The sequence below is a fragment of the Chlorocebus sabaeus genome, chromosome 8 (genome assembly GCF_047675955.1).
Source record: "Chlorocebus sabaeus isolate Y175 chromosome 8, mChlSab1.0.hap1, whole genome shotgun sequence".
In the NCBI taxonomy this organism is placed as follows: domain Eukaryota; kingdom Metazoa; phylum Chordata; class Mammalia; order Primates; family Cercopithecidae; genus Chlorocebus; species Chlorocebus sabaeus.
Window position 1 is genome coordinate 27,054,777 of NC_132911.1, and position 23,017 is coordinate 27,077,793.

Consider the following 23,017-nt stretch of genomic DNA (forward strand, 5'->3'; position numbering starts at 1 on the left):
CTGTCTGATTTGCTTCCAGGGAACTTCTGATTGCCTTGGCCAGCATGCAGATGGACACCTCTGTGGCTTCCCTATCCTCCAGGCGTAGACTTTGTGGCCCCTCAACCTGTCCTGTGTGATCTTCCTACAGATCGAGGGCACCCAGAAACTGCTCAACAAAGACCTGGCAGAGCTCATCAACAAGATGCGGCTGGCGCAGCAGAACGCCGTGACCTCCCTGAGTGAGGAGTGCAAGAGGCAGATGCTGACGGCTTCACACACCCTGGCCGTGGACGCCAAGAACCTGCTCGACGCTGTGGACCAGGCCAAGGTTCTGGCCAATCTGGCCCACCCGCCTGCAGAGTGACGGAGGGTGGGGGCCACCTGCCTGCATCTTCCGCCCCTGCCTGCCATGTACCTCCCCTGCCTTGCTGTTGGTCATGTGGGTCTTCCAGGGGGAAGGCCGAGGGGAGTCACCTTCCCTTGCCACTTTGCACGACCCCCTCTCCCCACCCCTACCCCATGCTGTACTGCTCAGGCTGCAGCTGGACAGAGGGGACTCTGGGCTATGGACACAGGGTGAGGGTGACAGAGATGGCTCGGAGGGGGCACTGCTGCTGCCTGGCCACTCTTCCCTACGCCAGCCTGGTCCACGCAGGGGGCTCCTGGGGGTGGGGGAGTGTCACACGGTGCCCCTAGCTTTGTATATGGACATGGCAGGCCGATTTGGGAACCAAGCTATTCCTTTTCCTTCCTCTTCGGCCCTCAGATGTCCCCTGATGCACAGAGAAGCTGGGGAGAAGCTTTGTTTTGGGGGTCAAGCAGCCAGTGAGATGAGGGATGGGCCTGGCATTCTTGTACAGTGTATATTGGAATTTATTTAATGTGAGTTTGGTCTGGACTGACAGCATGTGCCCTCCTGAGGGAGGACCTGGGGCATAGTCCAGGAACAACCTAATTGGGAGTCCAGGCACAGGATGCTGTGTTGTCAACAAACCAAGCATCAGAGGGAAGAAGCAGAGAGATGGCGGCCAAGATAGGACCTTGGGCCAAATCCACTCTCTTCCTGCCCCTCTTTCTCTTTCTTCCTTTACTTTCCCTTTCTTCTTTTCCCTCTTTTCTTACTCCTCCTTTTTCTCCCACCGACCCCCGTTCTCATCTGCACCCCATTTTCTCGCGTGTTTGCATAAACATTCTTTTAACTTCTTTCTATTTGACTTGTGGTTGAATTAAAATTGTCCCATTTGCTTTGCGGTTTATTTTGTTTGTTTGACCCGCCCTTTGTGGGAGAATGGGGACTGTGAGCCAAGCCTTGGAAGAAACCGATTGTGTTCATGTTGGACGGAGATCAAGGGCTGTCCAGCGCTGGGCGTCGGCCAAGGAGGGACAAACGGCGATGCTCGGCAGTGGGTCAGGGGTGTGTGCTGGCCTCTTTGCCCTTGCAGGGGCCGTGGGGGGCGACTTTCCAGGAGGGACCCAGAGCAGTCCCCTCCATGGCCACATGAGGAATGCTATGTCATTTCTCTCCCAGTGGGCCCCCAAACCACCCAGCTTCTGGAGGGGCTTGGGTGACACTGGCGATGTTGAAGTGTGGCTGGCAAGGAGGGGGCCACACAGTCGAGTGAGCAGTAGGTGCAGCTTTATTTAATCTCTTTATTCACATGCAAGATGGATGGGAGATGTGGATAACAGGAGTGAACATCACTGTCTCAGGACAGTGGGTCTGGGAGTCTGGACCTGAGAGCTCTGAGGCCTCCGGAGAGCAAGCGGGAGGAGAGGGGAGGCTGGGGGCTGCATGCATGGGAGTAGACAGGAGACAGAAACCAGATGCGCCATGAGCAGGGGGTAGTGGGAGAGGAATGAGGCATGGCGGGGCGTGGGCCAGGGTGTCACAGGCAGGCTGGGAGTGTCAGGGAGAGAGATTTCAGGGTTTGGAAGGAGGGGACCCCTAGGACCAAAAGGAAACTGGAAGCTCGCCCTGGTCGGCTTCCTGCCTGGAGCCTCCACACTGTCCCAAGAACCCAGTGCCCACATCTGTTAGCTGCCAAGGTCCCACCTTCTGGTCTGGACAGAGCTGGGGAGAGGTTTGGTGCCCGATCCCAGGAGCAGCAGCTAGGCCTGGGATCCCGGGTGCAGCCTCAGGCTTTGGGGTGGTGCATTCCAAAGTGCACACACAGGCGGCTCTGAGGGGTTCAGAGCAGGTCAACACACCCTGGGGCTCTGGGAGAGACGGGCCAGGCTGATAAGGGACAGGACCACAGCTTTGCCATCTACGCAGCAGTCCTGGGGCCCAAACAATACAGCTTGCTCCCCTCAGCCACTCAGAACAAATGCCTTAAGTGCTGATCCACTCACCCGGTGCTGTGCTAGGTGCTGGGGATGGGAAAAATAACAGGCAGTGGTCCTGCCCTTGAGAAGTTCAGAATCAAAGGAACTAAAGGCAGAGATCTTCAACTCCCAAGTGAGGCCTCCTCCTGATGGAGCCAGGCACAGGGAACAGGGTTCCTGGGGAGGAAGGAGGGCGGAGGGAGGGAGGGAGGGAGGGAGGACAGGCCGAACGAGATGAGTTTGAGTTGGGTCAGGAGCAGCTCAGGATGGTCTTTCTCGTTTGCCCGCTGCGCGTGTACAGACATATGGAGCCCCTGCAGGCCATGGCTCAGCTCTGCCAGACCTCCGGGGGCCGGCTGGTGCAGAGCCATTTTGCAGCAAGGAAGGGAGAGGAATGACGTCAAGGAGAAGCCTGGAGGCTCAAATGAGCTTCCAGATGGATGGAATAGCCCAGCCACCTGTATCCAACAATCCGTCCCTCCCCAGTAGGGAAGATCTGCCCTGCACCTCCACCTCAGGTACAGGCCCTGCCTCCCGCTTCCTCCCCTTCTGGAAGAGCCCTTATTACTTCCCTGCTGGATCGTACAGCTCAGCACCCTGAAACTCGGACAGACTCTGAACTTCATCCCCAGCCTGGCTTAGAGAGACCCCACCTGGCTCTCCAACCTCCTACCTCACCTGGCTGTTCTCCCTGGCACTTCGGGCTCATTCCCAAGTCTAAACATTGTTCAGAGCCCTTCCACCCCCAAGGAACCCTCCCCTTTGCCCCCATGGCCCCTCCTTTGAGGTCTGCATTCCCTTCCTCGTCACCCTGGCCCCACTGTCCCCCTGGTTGACCCTTCTGTGACTTAGGGTCTGCACTGCTCCTCCAGGAGAATCTTACTGTGCCCCACTTGGTCACCACACTATTGTGACCTTCTGCAGAGCTTCCCTAGCTCCTCAGTATCCAAAACAGGAGTCTGCACCCAGCAGGCTCTCAGCCCTGGTACAATAATGTTGAACTGGATGGAAGCCTGCAATGCCTGGGTCAGTGTCCAGACTCCGCAGAGAGACACCTGCTCACCCCAAAGAGGACACTAGAGGCAGCTGCAGCAGAGATGGTCAACAGATAGCCAGCGGGGGTGCCCTGGGAGCCAACTTGAGGGAGGTGCAGTCAGATCATTCCAGCTAAGAATGGAGGCAGAAAGAGGCCGATGGTCCCCAGGAAGCAGACGATGATAAACAGCCAGAGGAAGATCCTGTCAATGACCATGGCGACGTACTTCCAGTCCTCCTTCACCTGTGGGGAAGACAGCACACAGTGACGGGGGCCAGGCCCAGGAAAGGGGATGGGTTCCCCCCATGCACAGCCCCTGCACAGACGGCCACTGGGGGCAGCAGTAACTGCCCCACAGAGACCTTGGGGAGCAAAGGTCAGCACACGGAGCGGGGTGGGTGGAGGGGAGGGACGGGCAGTTTCAAGGCTCCCCTGATGATTCCCCTCCCATCCCAGCCCCTCCACATGTCCATGTTTTGCTCCCAGACTATAGGTAAAGGAAGCTAGAGGGACGCAAGGAGGCCGCAGGACCACCCAGGGGCATGGGCCCTTCTAGGGAGTCTGCAGTGACTTCAATGCAACACCGGACTTTGCTGCCCACAGGTTGCCTCCTCACCCACCTGCTGGAGTTGGGGAGAGGGAAACAGGCGAAGGTGGCTGGGACCCCTGGCAGGCTGGGGGTGGGGCAGGGGCTTTGTAGAACTTGGGCTCACAGCCCAGACAATGGAGCCTGGATTCTTCACTGCTCCTGGATGACATCATGATTAATTTCCTTATCTATTCATCAAGGCCACTCATAATAACCTCCCAGCCTTTCATCCTTCCCTAGGCTGGTAAGAGTAGTGGTAGAGTAGTGGCCCTGACCCAACTCAAACTCATCTCGTTCGGCCTGTCCTCCCTCCCTCCCTCCGCCCTCCTTCCTCCCCAGGAACCCTGTTCCCTGTGCCTGGCTCCATCAGGAGGAGGCCTGTGCTAGAGTAGTGGCCGGCTCATGTAATAATGGCAGACAGGGGCTGGGGCAGGGGTCAGGGTGTGGCCAATGCCATGGCGGGGGAGGGGGGAGCGGAGTCCACCTGGCACAACCAAGAAACTGCAGGGTTTGTGGTTGAAGAGTGAAGTTTGCAAGATCCTCAAGAGTCCACTAACAAGAAAGCAGAGGAAGAGACCATCCAAGACAAAAGACAAAGGCTGACGCTGCAGCAGCTGACTTTCTAGGTCTCTCCTGAAATGCTCCCCCTGCTTCCCGCCACCTCCAAGGCAATGGTGGGAGCTGGCGGCCTGAGGGAGGCATGGGGTTCAGCATCTGGGGTCCTCCCTCTCTGGCTCTCAGGCTCCCTATTAGGCTGAGCTGCTCATGCCTGACCCAATGGTGTGTAAACTGCCACCTGCCAATCAATGTCCTCAGAGGGGCCAGCTACATGTGCTCTCTCGCTATTTATTCCATACTTCTAAGGACCATGACTGAGGGAAGTGGGTCCTCACGGGAGGGGCCTGGGCTGCCCAAGCTCACACTCTGTGGTAAGGTGGTTCCCCGCTAAGTAGATGGGGTCACCTAGGCTGGCCCCTCTCCCAACCCCAACGCACCGAAGAGTCGGCATCCTCGGACCGCAGGTGGTCGGCAATGTAGTGCACGCCTTCCAGTGCCTTCCGCATGCGGGGTGACAGCAGCAGCTCACCCTCCTGCAGCACAGCCTCAGCCTTGGGACCTGAGGCTCCGGAGTGCAGGTGGCCGTGGCTGCAGAGGGTGCCCACAGAGGGGGCCACGTGACCTGCACACGCCCATCTGTCCTCCTCCTCCACCACCACCTCCCTCTCCTCGGCATCCACATTGGTCTCCAGCCAGTGATAAGAGGGGCTGAGCTTCAGGCCTGGGGGGTGGCAGAGCTCCAAGGGTGGCGGGGGCCGGTTCATCAGAAGCCACCGGGGCACACAGCCCAGAAGAGCCCCCCGCACCCAGCGGGGCATGGTGTGGGTGCTGGGGGAGCGGTGGTGCACATTGAGCACGAAGACGGTGATGACGATGGACAGCGTGACGAAGATCATGGTGAACAGCAGGTACTCGCCGATGAGCGGGATGACCAGCGAGGTGGACGGGATGATCTCGGTGATGAGCAGCAGGAAGACGGTGAGCGATAGCAGCACCGAGATGCACAGCGTGATCTTCTCGCCGCAGTCGGAGGGCAGGTAGAAGACCAGCACGGTGAGGCAGGAGATGAGCAGACAGGGGATGATGAGATTGATGGTGTAGAAGAGTGGCAGCCGCCGGATGACAAAGGCGTAGGTGACATCAGGGTAGATCTCGGCACAGCAATCATACTTCTTGCTGTTGTAGGTGCCCGTGGCATTGACAATGGCCCACTCGCCACTCTCCCAGTAGTCCTTCAGGTCCACCGTCTGCTCCATCTGCTCCAGGTCGATCTTGGCTTTGTCATAAGTCCAGGAGCCGAACTTCATCTTGCAATTCTGCTGGTCGAAGGGGAAGAAGGTGACGTCGATGCTGCAGGAGCTCTTGTAGATGGCCGGGGGCACCCAGTGCACAGTACCCGTGGAGAAGAGGTGGGCCTTGGTCATGTGGGTCACTGCAAACTCCCCATCTGCACTGGGGAGAGGAGAGGAGCTGGGGAGACCCCTGCACACCCACCTGCCTGAGCCAAGCTACTCAGAGAGCTGGCAGCAGGGGAACCCCAAGAACCAAGTCAGACCCGGCCACCCTGGTGGGGTTTATTTATACAAGTGTGTAAGTCTCCCCCGGCACACACATTTATAGCCACTGAGCTGTCTTGTCAATTACTACCTTCTTAAATACAAAAGGAGGAATTGTGAGGAATAGAGAGAAGTACCAAGAATTCTGAAAACAACCATTAATAACATTTTGATGATAAATATGTGTATATAAAATGTAAAATGAATATGTATACATTATCAATATATGACAATCATATATATTTGTGATCATGGGGTATATGTCATTTGATTGCCTATTTTTAGTCATTTAATATTTTATTTCATTTGCAGTAAGGAAAGAGTTGAATAGACACAAGGCCAGCCATGCCACAGGGGAGATGGAGATAGCGCTCAAAGCAGCTCTTCCAAACTTCGCAGGTTAGGGGTTTTTCAAAGGCAGTTTTGGGGAAGGGGTGGGTGTGGCCAGGTGCTTGCTGCTGATTGGCTGGGCAGAGATGATATCGCAGTGGGTCAAAGCTGTCCTCCTGTGCGCTGAACATTTAATATTTTAGAGTGATATCTATGAGTCTGTTTTTCTTCCCTAGCAGATGATGAGTTGGCCCCTCAGGAGGGTGATCCCTTTCCACCTGGGATCATCCTTGCTCAGAAGAGACCTAATTTCTTTGCGGGTGAAGATACTCCCTTGAATGTATCCATTTAACATGCGTTTTTGAGCCCCTCATCCACTAGGGCCTGTACCAGAGCTGTGCAGAAGAGGAATATGAGAAAGGTCCCTGCCCTTAAGGAGCCATGAGGAGATGAGATGTCTCCAGGAACCACTGCAACATCAGGGAGGCAGCTGGCAACACTAGGAGGGCGGTCTGGGTGCTCCCCGGGCCCTTTGGGGGAAAATCTGGGAGGTGAGCAGGGTCATCGAGAAGCCTGCCATTTGCAAAAGGCCTTGACTGATGGCAGCATTTGGCTGAGACGTGGGCAGAGAGCTTTCCGGTAGAGGCTCGCACAGGGACAGAGAGTGTGAATCGGGGTATCATGGGACTAGGCATTCAAGGGCCCACAAGGAGTCTGGGGACACTGGAATAGTGGTGACCAGTCAGGCAGCACTTCCTGGAAGCCTCACCCCTGATTCCACCAGGAGGTGGCTCAGTGGGCTCCTGCTCTAGCCTTTAACCATCCTCCCTCCCCCTCTAATTCCCACAGCCAACTCTAAAATCCAAGAAATCAGAACTGAGTGCTTGGGAACAGGGAGCCTTATTCCCCCATGAAGTAGTTCCATGGTAGAGATACAGGCAGGCTGGAAATAGGAACTTTGTAAGGGAGTAACAAATACACTGAGACAAAAGTTAAAAAAAAAAAAAAAAATTCTTTTTTGAGGTGGAGTCTCACTCTGTCATCAGGCTGGAGTGCAGGGGTGTGATCTCGGCTCACAGCAACCTCCATCTCTAGGGTTCAAGCGATTCTCCTGCCTCAGCCTCCCGAGTAGCTGGGACTACAGGCACGCACCACCATGCCCGGCTAATTTTTGTGTTTTTAGTAGAGGCAGGGTTTCACCATGTTAGACAGGATGGTCTTAGTTTCTTGACCTCGTAATCCGCCTGCTCGGCCTCCCAAAGTGCTGGGATTAGTACTGCGTGAGCCACCGCGTCCAGGCAAAAACACAATTGTTTTAAAGCATTTTGTTTATCACACACAACGACCACTAGATGGCAACATGTGCTCATTTGGGGGAAGGAACCTGGCAAACTCTTTGACGCCTTCCTGTTAACCTTGAGTGGGGTATCTGGGTGGAGGGGACCCTTTTCTAAATGTCAGCAGGACTCTGGCTTGGAATTTTGTACCCCCCTCCAAAAAAAAATTCTTGTAATTAATCAAGTAACACTGGCTGCAGTCTTATTGGGTAATCCTCAAACTCAAAGTCATAGTTGATGTAGGACTTTGCTCCTGACCTCTGCCACCCCTAAAGAAAACAGAAACCAGAGGATCCTGGGTGCCAGCTATGGGGCACAGAGATATGACAGGGTGGGGAGTTCGTGAGTCCCGCAGCAGCTGCAAACACTAGGCACCTGAGATGTGAGAGCTGCCAGTGTGAGAACTCAGGAAGAACACGTGTTCACCAAAGTGGCTTAGGTGAAAGGGCTCAGTTCTGACCAGAACTGGACAGTGTAAAAAAAAAAACATCTGACCCGTCTGAAGACAAGCAGTCCAGAAATGGGTCATTTTTTCTTTTATTTCTTTCTTTAAAAATAGCATTTCCAAAGTAGGATCAAATGAATTGGGAAATGCTGGGCTGGGTGGATGTCTTTGCTGCAGGACTTCTAATAACATTTTTAAAACGCTATTGTGCTCTCCCATTTTCCAAAAGACTTGGGCGAGAATGGGGGTGGGTGTTACATACAATGTTATCCAAAATTCCTTGACCACAGAACTCTTTTTCATACCTATTTATAACTCAAAGAAGCCATGCTCTATAGCCCCACCTTAGAAAACATTTTTAGATGAACGTAACACCAAACATCTTTTCATTTTAACTTCTTAACTTCTAAGGGAAGAATTGCCTGATGCCAAATACAGAAATGAAATTATAGATGTCTATTCCATCAAAATATTTTTTGTTGATTTATTTTTGTCCACTGGGGCTCTCTTTAGACTCCTCTACCTTCTATTAACTTCTTGACATTGCAGTCAAAGATTACTCCTTTTTAGTCTTGAAGACAACTACAAAATAACGTGATTGGGAAAAAGGAAACTGCACACCAAGGAAGTGCATGGCCTTTGAAGGTGTTGGCCGATGCTGCCTGCCTGTCTGACCAACACTGCCACCCCTCACAACTTCAACCCCAAGGCATTGTTTTTAGAGCCTGCACCACATTTCTCAAAGAATACTCCGTATTGACAAATCTCTGTTCCTCTAGCACACTGCCAGGCACCGATACCTAACAGGTGCTCAGCTGCCATTCATTTTGGTGTAGAGTGAGAACAAAAGGAAAGAAATGAAAGAATAAAGAGAGAGGTGGGGGAGACATGCTCAGCAAAGCAGTCGAGAAGGAGGCAAGGAAGCTGACACCAGGGGTGCCCCTCCCAAGACCATGGACCCAGCCCCTGCCAGTTGGCCTCCCCTCATCCCCCCAGGACCCCAATGGCTTCCTACTTGTTGTAGAGGACAATGTCAGGGATCCAGATCATCTCAGAAGGGACCCGGAGAGATGTGATATTGCCGAAATCGGCGGGATTCCAGCGCAGTTTGTAGTCGCTCCACTCCTGTGCATGGGGAGGAAGTTGTATCAACCTCGTTTTCAGGGAGCAGCCTAGGGCAAAGCTAGCACACCCCAGGGATGCCCAGAATTGGGCCAAGCAGCCCCCTTGGAGCAGCCAGGGCTCCCCACCCAGCCCAGAATAGTGGAAGGAGCTGCAGTGCTGGGAACGGGCTCTGAGCAAGTAACCAACCTTCTCACTTTGCCTGGACTTTAGTAGTCAAGGTCCTGGGCACATGAAGTTCACCCTTGTCCTGCCTCTAGTCCTTGTTCTGCCAATCCCTGGCTGGATGACCTTGGTGGGCCACCTCACTCATCTCTAGTGAAGTCTCTCATTTTTAGTGCATCACAGTTTATGGTTTGTTTTATACTCTCCATCTAGGAAAAGACTCCACAGGACAACTAAGCAGGGAATGCAGAGCAGGTGAAAGCATCTCCCCCATTTAGCAGATGAGCAAACTGAGGACCAGAGACAGGAAAATCAACCTGCCAGAGGCATATAGTGAGGCAGGGGAGTTACCCTGGGACCTGCAAACTGCACTCCCAAGTGCCCTACAGGAGTTCCACCAGAGATGGGATGGGAGCCCTGCCTCCACCAAGGCCTCCACCAAGGCAGGTCCAAGTCAGTCCCCCTGCCTCCATCAGGTTCGTATTCTCTCTGTAGTCCATCTGTCAAGTTTTCAGGTCCAACCAACATTTTGAGGCACCCACACCAAATTGGGGTACATTAATCCTCCCAGGCATGTGGTAGTAGACTGCGTTATCCTCATTTTGCAGATGAGGAAACTGAGGCTCTGAGAGGTTACGTAGCTCACCCAGTATCACAAGCTAATCAGAGGCATTGCTGACTGGCCTGACTCATACTCCAGTACTCCTTCCTTGCCCTGCCACCTCAACCCTGAAGCCCAGCTGACCAGCCCATGGGGACAATTGGGTCAACCCAAGTTCTAGTCCTGCCTCCCTGCACACACACACACCACATGGCTGGGTAGCTTGCAAGTTCCTGCTTCCCTCCGACCCTCAGCTGTCACATCCGTAAAGATGAGCCAAGTGACCCCTAATAGCTCCTGGATTATGGCATCAGAGGGAGGGAAGACTCCGACATAAGCGGGATCTGTGCGTCGTTTCCTGAGTCTAACTGGGTTCTATGACTGTCTTGACCAGTAGTATACAACAAGATCAATGCTGGCCCAGTTTCTTTTACTCCCTGTCTCTTGGGACCCTCACTCTGGAATCCCTGAACCACTAGGCAAGAAGTCTGACTCCCCTGCTGGAGAGACCCTGAGGGTGCCTGAAGGGGACGAGGGGCCCATCTGAGTCCAGCCTTCCAGCACCTTCCAGAGCCTTCCGGACATCCCCGCTAAGGGACATATGTGTGAATTAAGCTGTCTTAGACCCTCCAGACCAGATGAACCCTCACTCAAATACCACCAAGTAACCCTAGTGGTCACCATGTGAAGCAGAAGAAACCACCCAAACTCCTGGCCATAAAGCCATAAGATACAGTGAGCTAGGAGCTGCTGTGAGCCTGTAAGTTTGGGGGTATTTGGGTGGCAGCATAGACATTAAGCACTCAGCGCTCTCTCGTAGGAGCCTGGGGCTCGGAGTCAGGCACAGCTGGGCCCCGTTTTCCAGCCCAGCTGCTCTCTGCTTCCTGCTCTCCTGAGCTGTAAAATGGACAGAATGAACCCCCCGTCGGGCTTTGGGGAGGATTCCGAAATAGCAGGGATGAATGGATGCCTGCTCCCAGGAAAGCACCACGTGGCTTTCTAGTGCCTGAGGCGACCTTCTCAGGCACTAGACTCAAGTCTAGCTACCAAGAACACAGGCCCTGTGGAAAAAGTCAGCTTTGGGAACATCCCATGTGGCATCTGCTTAGTAAACTAAGTTCAGGGTCTTGCTGTTCCTTGGTCTTTCACTAGCGAAGAAGTCCTAGGGGGGTCTGGGGTCCATGGATTCCCCGTAGGCTCCTGCCTGGACTGGAGGAGGGGCCCTCACCTGTTTTAGCCAGACGTTGGTGGTCATCATTTGGTTCTTCTCATCCTGGCCCAGAGACAGACAGGAGCAATTAGAGGGGTTGGCCCAGTCCCAGAAGACCGGGTGGAGTGGGATGGGCTGTTTCAGACCCTCTGATAGGACACCCCAAGCCCATCCCGCCCACCATCCGCTCTGAAACCCCACCCTTACGCAGATTCTCCAGGATCGCACAAGCACTGCTGCCAATCAACGCCCTCCTAGGAGGCAGCTCCAGAGCTGGGAGAGGGAAGAGTGTAGCAGCCCCGGGAAGAGCCGTCCCCGCCCCCACTCCAGGTCACTGCTGTGCGTGAGGGCTGGGCTGGGGTAGAGGAAGTGGGGGGGGGGGGGGTGGGAAGCGGTTGGGGGTGGCGGGAAGTGGTGGGTGGTCTAGGATCTCCTTCCCCGGGGCCAGGGGTGGGAGGACAGGCTCACCACGTCGATGAGCTGAGCGATGGACAGTCCGAAGCGCACAATCACCACGTCTGAAGTGTTGGGCACCGGGCGCGCCCAGCGGTTGTAGCCCCGGAAGAGGTGTTTGAAGAGCCGGTCCTCAGCCTGGGTATGGGATCCTCCCTGCGGCAACGCCGTGGGACTGGGAGAGGCGAGGGGGTCTCCAGGAGCCCTGGGAGGTGGGCGCTTGGCTTCCTCTCCACCTGCTATCAAATCAGAACCACTCAGCCTCACTGAGCCTCAGTTTGCTCATCTGTAAAATGGAGATGCTTATCCAGAACCTATCTCAAAACACTGTTGAAGATGGCAGATGATAATGTCTATCAGAGCTGAGCACAGCATGAGTAGGCTGTGGGGTCGTCGGAGCTCAGGAAAGGTCAACTGCTTTGTGATGTTAGAGAAGAAAGGAGTGGGAACTAGTGCTGCAGGGGTCGAGGGGAAGGGGCAGAGGCAGGGAAGTAGGGAAACTTGAATCTAGAGACAAGATTCAGCCCCATATGGAGGAGCCCCTGCGGGGACAGGGAAGTGGATGAGATGCCTGGTCTAAGTCGGGGGCTGCAGGGAGAAGGGTTCCGGCATTGCAGTGAGCCTAGCCAGGGTCAGCGGTCTCCCGTTCCCACCCACTTGTCGGATGAACCATTAATGCTAACAGGGAAATAGACCGCTTTGGGATCCTCCCCAATTTTTTCTTAAACCATGGGCATTTGCCACTTCCTATCAGATAAACAAAGCTTTTCGAAACGTTTCTATGACATCGCTCATGTCAGTTTTCACTGTGTTCAGCAAACAGCTTCAGCCCTTCAGGGCTCTGCTGTCCGAGCAAGTCGAGAACTACAGCTCCAAATCCCAGAAAAACGTGTCAGCACCATCTGGGACAGAAAGCGCTGCATCCCGAGTGCCTCCTGTATCCCGGATTCTGGTCACAAACTTTCGTTTAATCCTCACAATAGGCCTGGGAGGTACACAATACTATTTGCATTTTGCAGCTGAGGACATTGAAACTTGGGGACATTTAAGGTGACACAGATGCTAACGTCAGAGCTGTGACCGCCCCTCCACCTCTCCCAGTGGAACCAGCCACCCGGCTGATGGCCTCTGAAGTCCCCTGCAGCTTTGACAGTTGCAACGAGTCCACCTGCGGACTCCTTCCTACAGTTTGTGAGCCGACAGGCGTGAGATGAAGTCTTACAATGACAGGTGACAAGCACTCACCTGCTGGGGTCAGAAGGAGCCACCACAAACTGAGCTTTGTGAAGGACAGGAACGCAGGACGGGAGGGGCCCATGGCTTCCCCTGAGCATCAGGAGGTCAGGTCAGGGCTTCACTGTGGGTTGCACCTCGGACCGTGTCCCCAGCAGAGCTGCTGCTGGATTCTGTGAGGCTTCCTCTCGCCACCAAACCTGAGCAAGCCCAAGAAAGGGCTCTTAGGGTCGTGTATCCTTGACACAGGCATATTTCTGTTTCTCACGTTCTACACAGGCTTGAAATGTGAGCAAAAGGCCCTCAGCAGGCTTCTCAGCAGTTAAGTGCTCCTGGGCTCTCCCTGGCTTATTGAGGAATCAGCTTCTTCCTCTTTCTCCAGTCAGCCAGCGACTCTGCCCTAAGACCAGCCCTGACCTGCCGGACAAAGGAGGGCACAGGATGGGACGGAGGTCCCCATTGCTTTGCCTCAGTGGTCATCTGTAAAATGGGGATAATCATACTGCAAAGAGTGATCAATAAAAGAATCAGGGTACTATTCACAAGATCCAAAGGGCGGAAACAGCCTTTTGTCCAAACAAATGTCCATCAGCTGATGAATGGATGGACAAAAGGCAGTAAATCCTTACAACGGAACATGATTCCACCATAAAAAGGACTGAGGTGCTGACACTTGCTACGGCATGGGGCAACCTAGAAAGCATTCTGCAAAGTACCAGAAGCCAGTGGTAAAAAGCCACGTACTGAAGGTGATATGTAAAATGTGTATTTGGTCTTCAATCCTATTTCCTGGAATACAACTCCTAAGATACTTGGAATCTGCAAAATGATGCCTTTTGCATGACCGGTGGCTGGCAGCCCCTAGGTACCTGCAAGATGGGGCTGATCACAGGAAGGCAAAGGCAGGCTTTATAGGATTAGGACTTTCAGCCCCACCTCTCAAACCTCCAGGGACAGGAGAGGAGCTAAAGATTAAGTTGATCACCAGTGACCACTGGATTAATCCATCATGCTGCATGAGGAAGCCTCCATAAAAACCAAAAAGGACAGGTTTTGAAGAGTTTCTAAATAGCAGAACATTGGAGGTTCCTGAGGGGTGATGAGCCCAAGGAAGGCATGAAAGCTCCGTGCCCCTTCCCAAACCTTGCTGTATGCATCTTGTCACCTGTATCTTACACTATCTCTTATAAGCTAGTAAACCAGTGTTTCCCTGAGTTCTGTGATCCATTCTAGTAAGGTAGTCGAACCCAAGGAGGAGTCATGGGTACCCCAATTCCAATTTATAGCCAGTGGGTTAGAAGCACAGGTAAAACAACCTAGGACTTGTGATCGGCATTGACATTGCGGGCCAGTGTTGGGGACTGAGCCCTCGACGTGTGGGATCTGAGCTGTCTCCAGGTGGATGGTGTCTCAATCGAATTAGAAGGCACCCAGCTGATCTCTGCTGCAGAACTGACTGCTTGCTTGTGGGTCGGGAGAAATCCCCACATCTTTGGGGGTCACAGAAGTCTTCCGTGTTGATTGTTGTGGAGTGAGAGCAGAGAAAAACAGTTTGCGGTTTTTCCTACACATTGCATGATCCCATTGATATGGAATATGCAGAACAGGCAAATCTATAGAGACAGACGTAGATTAGTGGTTGTGGGGTGGCGGAAGGGAGGGATGGGAAGTGACTGCTTAATGATCACTGAGTTTCCCTTAGAGGGGATAAGAGAGCTCTGGAACTAGATGGTGTGGTGTTGCACAGATGTGTGAATATACTAAAATTCACCAAATTGCACACTTTAAATGGGTGAATTTTATGGTATTTTAATTATATCTCAAAAAAACTGTTATTAAAAAATAAACAAACACCTCGTGGATTAAGAAGCAGCAGCTAGGCCGGCGCGCGGTGGCTCACGCCTGTAATCCCAGCACTTTGGGAGGCCGAGGCAGGTGGATCACGAGGTCAGGAGATCGAGACCATCCTGGCTAACATGGTGAAACCCTGTCTCTACTAAAAATACAAAAAAAAATAGCCAGGCGTAATGGCGGGCGCCTGTAGTCCCAGCTACTTGGGAGGCTGAGGCAGGAAAACGGCGTGAACCCGGGAGGTGGAGCTTGCAGTGAACCAAGACCGTGCCACTGCACTCCAGCCTCGGTGACAGAGCGACACTCCATCTCAAAAAAAAAAAAAAAAAAAAAAAAAAGGAAGCAGCAGCTACCTCTCTTGACTGTGGTGACAATGATATTTGCCAAACATGAAGAATCAATACACAAAGGGTTCTAGTGACCAGAAGGACATGGATGTCAAAGATGGGGGTAAACATAATGTTTCATGTGAAATGAATGTTTCATAATTGGGAAAGTCGGGAAAAGCAGTATTTTAAAATATTATTTTATATAGTGTGTGATTTAAATCATATATATATATATCACTAAAATAACATTATTGCCTTACAAGCTTACACATTCAAATTAGCATTTTTTGAAACAGCCCCCCTTATGGGGAGAAGAGCAAGGCCTCGTGTTCAGGGACACATCGTGTGTGTGGTCTAGGGAGATAACAATGGCTCTCGGTACAACTAGTGAGTGCAGGATTTCCTTTGGGAGCGTGAGAATGTTCTGGAACTAGATAGTGCTGATGGCTGCACACTGTTCCAATTGTACTAAATGCCAATAATGATCAATTTTATGTTATATGTATTGAGCCACAACTTTAAAGAAAAGAATACGGGTAAAAGTGGCTTTAAAAATATAAACCAAGGGCTGGGCACAGTAGCTCATGCCTGTAACTCCAGCTCTTTTGGAGCAAGACAGAAGGAGTGTTTGAGCTCAGCAGTTCAAAACCAGCCTGGGCAACATAGTGAGATCCCCCGTCTCTGCAAAAAAATTTAAAAATTAGCTGGGCATAGTGGCGTGTGTCTGTGATCTCAGCTACTGGGGAGGCTAAGAAGGGAGGGTCGCGTGAGCCTGGGAGAATCAAGGCTGCAATGAGCTATGATCATGCCACTGCACTCCAGCCTGGGCAACAGAGCAAGATCCCATCTCAAAAAGAAAGTAAAAATCAAAGTAAACCACCAGGTATGAGAGAATCAGAATTATTATTCATGGAGTTATGAAACCACTTTTATCTGGTCATTCTCATCCTCCTGCCCACCCTGACCCAGCCTCTCAACAGTGTTTCTGGCATCACTAATCCTCCATCTCTCCCAGGGCCTGTTGCACCAACCCATCCTACCCTCCTGGCAGGAGATGAGAGCAGGGCTGGTGCTGGCAAACGTGGCTTCGAGTCCTGGCCCCACCACTGGCTGGTGGTGATCTGTGAAAGGTCACTCAATCCCCCTGGGATTTTGTCTTAAGATAAAGATCAAACACTTTCTGCCCTGTGGGAGGAGTGGCGGGAGCAAACGGGGTCATTTGTGTCCATGAAAGTCCCTGGGGAACTGCAGAGGGCTAATCAGGGAACAGGTTGCTCTTGTGATTGTCAGGGCCCATGATCCAGTGGCATCGCACAATGACAGTTTGTGTCAAGTCGGAGAAGAGGAATGTGGGCAGGATTTGATGTGTTGGAATTGCTGTCGTATACTGACTATAGCACAGACACCAGAGTGTCTGGGGGGAAAAGGGCCCTCCTGAATCAATTTCCCCAGAAGGTTTCAATTCAAAGACTTGTTGAAAATAGAGGATTACATTTTTCTTCTGTTCCCTTGGGAGAATATTGCCCCTGTCCACCAGTTGCCCTTATCTTCCATGCCACCCTGCACCCCATCCTGCCCTGGGATTCCTCACTTTGTCCCAGTCTTAGAGGTTCCTGGTTCCTACCTGGCTCTGAAAATCCCCAGCTGGCAGGTGGAAAAGGCTGGCGGTTCCCAATACATGGAATAAGCTGCCCAAGAGAGCCTCCCAAAGCTCTCCCAGAACGGTGCCTCCACGGGGGAGAAGCAGGGAGTCCTGGCAGTGGGAAGTTTCTCCACAGATAGGCCTGATATACCCAGCCCCACAAGATCTCTCATTCAGGAGTGCAGCTTTACATAATGTGTAAACTCACATCGCCCTGCAAATTATGCAGAATGCTTGTACAGCACCCACCCCAGCCTGGGCATCAGCAGCTTCTATGGCTCGCGTGAACCGCAGTGGCAGGGTCTGGGATCTCTGGCCCTCGAAGGTGCAGGGGCTTGTCCCCAGGGGACTTCCCCCAAGCAGACCACTGCAAAGGAAACAGCACAACTACCTGATTACCAGAGAGGGCTAGCATTACCATCTTGCTCTTTTCTCTTTTAATCTCTTTTCTACATATAAATAGATCACCTGTGTTATCTCTGGGCACAGGAATTAGAGATGAATATTATTCTTTTTGACAGTTTTCTGCATTTTCCAAATTTCCCACTATCAGCAGGTATTGGTTACTTAATATCAGAATAATTTTCAAGTGGACAGCAATACCTGTGGTGTGTTTTACGCACCCTCCCCTCATCTCACAGCAGCAGGAGCTCACCCAAACTCTGTAGATTTGACTCCACTCTTCCATTGGAATGCAGTGCAGTTCATCAATCAGCTGTGTAAAAAGTGGAAGCAACTCCGGTATCCAGCGACAAATGAATGGTTAAACAAATGTGGTCTATCCATACAATGGAATATTATTTATCCTCAAAAAGGACAGAAATTCTGATCCATGCTACAACACGGATGAACCTTGAGGATGTTATACTAAGTAAAATAAGCCAGTTACAAAAAGACAAAGACATTGTGATTTCATTTATAGGAGGTTCCAAGAATAGTCAAATTCATAGAGACAGAAAGTAGCATGGGGGGGTGCCAGGAGCTAGGGGAAGGGGAGTGAGGAGCTGTTGTTCAATGGGTGCAGAGTTTCAGTTTGGGATGATGAAAAAAATCTGCAGATGGACAGTGGTGATGTCTGCACAACAATATGAATGTTCTTAACACGACGAACTATATACACTTAATAATGGTTACACTGGTAAATTATGTTATGCATATTTTACCACAATAATAATTTGTTTAAAAGTCCGCTGTGTTCATCTGGAATCACCTTAGGGCTGAGGCCCGGGAAATGGGATCGCCACATTGATCTCAAAGGTCAAATGGGGGCTTTCAGAGAAAAGTGGAACTCCCTGTCATGTGGTCGCTCCTTAAGGGTGACCACTGTATCTTATTCACCTCTTCCCTTCAGCCCCAAGCAAAATCCCAGCCCACTTTGTGGGTTCCATGTATTCAGAGCCACCTGCAAAAGGTACCCAGGGAGGGAGGAGGGCTCTGAGAGCCTGAAGGAGACCAAGGCTTGTCACTTAATTTGGGGAGCAGCACGGCGTCAAACATTTGCACTTATAGTGTGATTGTTGACTCTTTTCTTTGTTTATCTTTCCACTACCTCATTCATTTTGTATTGTTGTTGTTTCACGCTTGGACTGTAAGAGAATGTACTGCCTCATTCTCCATCAGGGCCAACAGTGTGCCAGGCACCAGGGACAGGGAACTGAGTAAACTTGAATAGAGAAGAACCAAAAGGAAGGAAAATGCTAGAGTCTCATCCACTCATCCACCCCTAATGTGGGGCATGATTTTATTCATTTAGCCCCATTGCTTCCAAAGCCATCCAGGGAGGTCCCAAGTTCCCCAAGGCATCTTTTCCTGGCTTTTTACAACTCTCCACATTGGGAAGCTCTTCCCGGAGTCTGAATCTGCATAAGCATCTGAGAGATGCTTGAGTTGGGTTGACTTGAGTTTAGAGACCCTAGTGTTGTCATCAGAGATTAAATTTCGTTAATTCCCAGGGGAAACTGCGGAGGAGGTGAGGTTTTTTTCTCTGCTCTCCACAGTCATTCAAACACCTGATAATCACAAAGATGCCTTTCTGGTTCCTTGTCTTTTGTCTCTTTCATCCTTTCTACCCTGGAGGATTTAAGATCCTCAAAGATCTCATGCCCATTTACATGTGACTCAGTGCCATCTAGAAGTTTCATTTGCTAGTTAAAATAAAGAAGAGTTGTGAAATTCCATTGCTTAAGTCTACTTTCATACAGGCATAAAGTTTTTGCTAGATATTAGAACACAGGGCTGATTTGGTGCAGGGAATGAGGATTTCAGAATCCCCCCTGATGTTAATTCCTAAAAGGTCTTCCTAAGAACACCATGCATTTATGTTTTTTTCAGATTTACAAAGTACTTTTGCAGTTTTGACCTATTTGGGCCTCACATGACCCCTAGGAGGGTGTGGGGAAGAGATATTATTATCCTTTTCATGTAAGTAAAAAAAGAAAAAAACTGATATTCAGAGAAGTTGACCAAAGCCATGTAGATAAAAAGTGATGAAGCTGAGATTCAAGTTAAGATCTTTAGCTTCGAAACTAGAATGTGATAAATTATAATGTGGTGTTAACTAGGGGGGCAATTTCATGTAAGCAACTCAGCCAGTACTCACCTGTGTTCTGTAGACCCTAGCACTGTGTCTGTCATTGTTAAGCCACCATCAGGACTGAGGTCTGTTGAGGACAAGTGAGGAGAGGGAACAGGCACCTCACCCCAAAGCTAGGTCCACCTGGATCCCAGATTCTAGGAGGTTCCTCTAGTGCAGATTCACTTTCTTATCCAGCCAACCAATATCATCGTTGCAAATTCCAAAGCTATCATGTGTTTCACCTTTTAACCAAGTGCATTTTTTAAAAAGGAGATTTTTTTTTCTCCATTAGTGAGGATAGGAATCCAGGCATACTAAAATTGCATCATGTAGAGATCCAAGGAGAGCCACCCGGGACCCCCCAGAAGAATGTGCAAATAAGATGCAGTGACTCTAGAGGATGTATTCCTAGCAAGATGCCTCAAATCTGCACCCCCTGTGATGAGTCCACTGTATCATTTCATTTAATTTATCACTGGAAACGAAAGGAAGAATTGTTCCAGGTGATTGACAGTAATTAGAGGGAACTTCCACCTCTGGTTAGAAAGATGTCAAAAGAAAAAGAGCTGCACACTTTGACCCTCTAAGTGGCTGGATTGGCAGATTTGGGGAAGAGGAGAGAATGGAGTGAGGTCCCTAGTTGTAAAGTGGGTCTAGGTGAATGGGGTGTACAGAGAAGCCTATGTAAAAGAGATTGCATATGTAAAGTGCTCGGACATCAGTGTCCCCATTGGGCTTGTGTCGCTGCTCATGTACACCAGTGCCAGCCACCCCCACCCCACCCCCACACTCACTGCAGCATCTCTAACCTGCTTGAATCCTGGTTCTATGGAAGTCAAGGTGATTTGAGCTCACTTCCCTGCCCATGGTTCTACTACTGCTGTTTTCAACTTCCCACACACCAGCCCACATTCTCCTCTTTTTACTAATACTTCCTTCTCCCAAAAGGCTGCTTCCATCCTATTTGGTTCCTTTCTACCGTCCAGAACCTCCCCAAGCATACGGGTCTCAGCTTTTTCACAACTGGCAACACTACACTCCCAAAGAAGCCCCTCCATTAGAGAAACTGGTACTGTTTCTTCTTCCCATAAATTCACTAGAGGTGCTTCGGGGCTAGAGAGTATATTTCTAGCTTTTATATCTGCTTTGCTCAATCACAGAAGTTTAACATCTCAAGGTTGGGTGGGATCTGGAAGGTCATCTGAACTACCACACCAGCTGATGGAGGAATCCACTTCACAAACGCCAGCCTTGGAACAAGCCCAGCTGTAAAGAACTTGAAGAACCTTGGAAGGTATTTGCCTTCTAAGTGAGTAAATAGCATTGGTGTCTTTTAGCCCTTTTAAAGTACACAGACAATTTACTGAATGAATAAATAAATGAACAAAAGAACGGACAGCAGTAATAAAGACATAGGAGCAGATACAGTATAATAAAGCCACTATTCCTGAGACTGGGCTAGCTATCCTAGCCAGGAGGTGTTCATCGTCACCCGGCTGTGGACAACCCCAGCAGGGACAACCAGGAGACTAAAATATTTCTAGGAGCAGGTGACATCCAGCATTCCGACATAACCCCCTCCTGAGTACCCAGAAACTGCTAGTATTTCTTTGACCCCACATCCACAATCTCTCCACATGCACGCCACCCCCAACATAAGGCTTGGGCACCTTTCTTACCTGGGGTTACAGAAGAAGACAGGTCATTCAAAGGATTCAGAGAACCGGCCTGGCTTGGACATTCTGGGCAGCTGACAAAGTCACCCCAGAAATAGAGTGGCAGGTACAGAATAGAGCTCAGTCACTTCATTTCATGGTCAAACAGAGGCTGAAGAGTGAGGGTTTCGAGACACCCCGTCGAGCGGAGGACTTACGTGAGAGGCAGTTGGCTTCCCAGGGACGGCTGGGCAAGCTCTGCAGAAAGGTGGGTTTTCCTGGGGCTGTCCAGCTCTGGCAGCCAGAGCGGCTTCATGCAGGCGCCACTGAGGACAGCCCAGGCAGCCCAGCACAAGCGATTCTGCAGGTGAAACCCAAGCCTGGCCCCAGGAGGGGATGAGGGCTCAGCACTCAGCACACAAGCACACAGGCTCACGCCGCTTTCTCTCTCTCTCTGTCACACACACACACACACACACACACACACAGCCTCTCTGGAGGGGAAGGAGGAGGAGCCTGTGACTTTCCAGCCTGTGTCCGATGGGGACAGTGGCAGCTCTGCCCTCCCTCTGTCCAGTCACCACGATGCTCCCTTCCCTGCTCTCCAGACCCCTAGAGACAGCCTGCTAAGGAAGAGAGAGGAGCAGCTGGGCCAAAGACTGCTGATAAATCAGGTGCCACGAGGACTTCCATTGTCCTGTGGATTTAGCCATGTAGAGGTTTTTGGGGGACGTTGGCAAGATGACTTTCAGCACGGAGTAAAGACAAAAGTATGATTTCAATGAGTTCAGGGGTGAATGGGCCAAGAAGGCTAAGTGATAAAAAGTAGAAACAATTCTCTCACAGACTTTCCCTTTAAAAGAGAGAAATATGAGGGTACCTGGAGGGAAATGTGGGCTCAATATGTTATTGAGTCAGGATCACTGCCTGGGGCCCCTGAATGCAAACACAGGTTCTGGGTCCTGGGTCCTGGGTCTGTCTGTCAATATAGCAGTAGAGTTTTGAAATGAGGAATCCACTTCACAAATTCCAGCCTTGGAACAAGCCCAGCTGTAAAGAACTTGAAGAACCTTGGAAAGTATTTACCTGCTAAGTCAGTAAATAGCATCGGAAAAATTGGAGTAAGGACAGAGCTGCTGGCCAGTCAGCCTATGGTTCTCTCCTTGCCCTCCTCCCCTGTGAGACCCCTCCCCCCACCACCCTAGAGGACAACCAGTCACTCGCGTGGCCACCCAGTGTGGCTGCTTCCCTCTCACCCCCTCAGCCTCCTTGCAGGTGACCTTGCCTTTGATTTTCCAGAGAAGCCTCCTTTTCTCCAGCATCAGATCAGGACTCCTGTCTCCTCTAGTGTATGGCGAATCCTGGCCCGCTGTGATCTTGACATCACCCCATCTATTAACAGCCCGGGCTTTCTCAGACCCTCCCTCTCCTCCCCACTTGTTCGTTCCCTTCAGCGCCTAACTAAGCTTATCTCCAATCCTAAAAACACTATTTGGTTTCGGCCTTTCCCTCAAGCTACTTGCTAGCTCTTCTCCCTTATTTTGTTAAAAGCAAAGGTCCTGGACCTGACCCGGCCACAAACTGCTGAGATTGAATTTCTAGCTCTGCTCTTAAACAGCTGCATAATCTGGGACAGGCCTCTTCAGCCTCCTATGCCTCAGTTTCCTCAGATATAAAAAGAAGATGTGAACAATGGCTCCCGCCTCATAGATTCACTATGAGGAGTCAATTAGCACAAATAAACACAAACACACACATGCATTGTGTGTACACATGTGCATGCGATTGTTAGCATCATCTTTTGAGAGAATTAAAAGACATAAAATACCAAAAAACCATAAACACTCATATTTCCACTATTCATAATTAATAAATGTTAATATTTCACCATATTTACATATATAAAGTTAGATGTATGTTTTTTCCATCTGGAGACTGGAGGAAGGAAGGAGAGAAGGAAAGGAAGGAAGGAAGGAAAGAGGGAGGGAGGGAGGGAGGGAGGGACGGAGGGACGGAGGGAGGG

At 51.0% G+C, this 23,017-nt stretch overlaps 2 protein-coding genes across 12 annotated transcripts in view; one reads left to right on the forward strand and one right to left on the reverse strand.

Moving 5' to 3' along the window:
- The window catches only part of PTK2B (protein tyrosine kinase 2 beta), a 133,932-nt gene extending 132,705 nt beyond the window's left edge, over positions 1–1,227 (forward strand). For all 4 annotated transcript variants that reach the window (XM_007961992.3, XM_007961988.3, XM_007961989.3 and 1 more), the window contains one exon: positions 131–1,227. In XM_007961992.3, coding sequence (XP_007960183.1) covers positions 131–346 — 216 coding nt within the window. In that variant the 3' untranslated portion in view covers positions 347–1,227. The remainder of the gene's footprint in view (positions 1–130) is intronic.
- Positions 1,228–1,596: 369 nt separating this feature from the next.
- CHRNA2 (cholinergic receptor nicotinic alpha 2 subunit) lies at positions 1,597–21,466 on the reverse strand. Of its 8 annotated transcripts, none has more exons than XM_037983659.2 (9): positions 21,019–21,461; positions 17,420–17,479; positions 17,014–17,131; positions 12,955–13,142; positions 11,725–11,948; positions 11,275–11,319; positions 9,174–9,283; positions 4,928–5,942; positions 1,597–3,586 (listed from the first exon to the last, which is right to left on the reverse strand). In XM_037983659.2, the coding sequence occupies exons 4-9, from the start codon at positions 13,025–13,027 to the stop codon at positions 3,461–3,463; spliced, it is 1,593 nt and encodes a 530-aa protein (XP_037839587.1). In that variant the 5' UTR covers positions 13,028–13,142; positions 17,014–17,131; positions 17,420–17,479; positions 21,019–21,461; the 3' UTR covers positions 1,597–3,460. The 8 variants fall into 8 exon arrangements, with proteins under 8 accessions (XP_037839587.1, XP_037839588.1, XP_037839590.1 ...); XM_037983660.2 differs by having other exon boundaries at positions 16,973–17,131; XM_037983662.2 differs by lacking the exon at positions 17,420–17,479.
- Between the last annotated feature and the right edge of the window lie 1,551 nt (positions 21,467–23,017).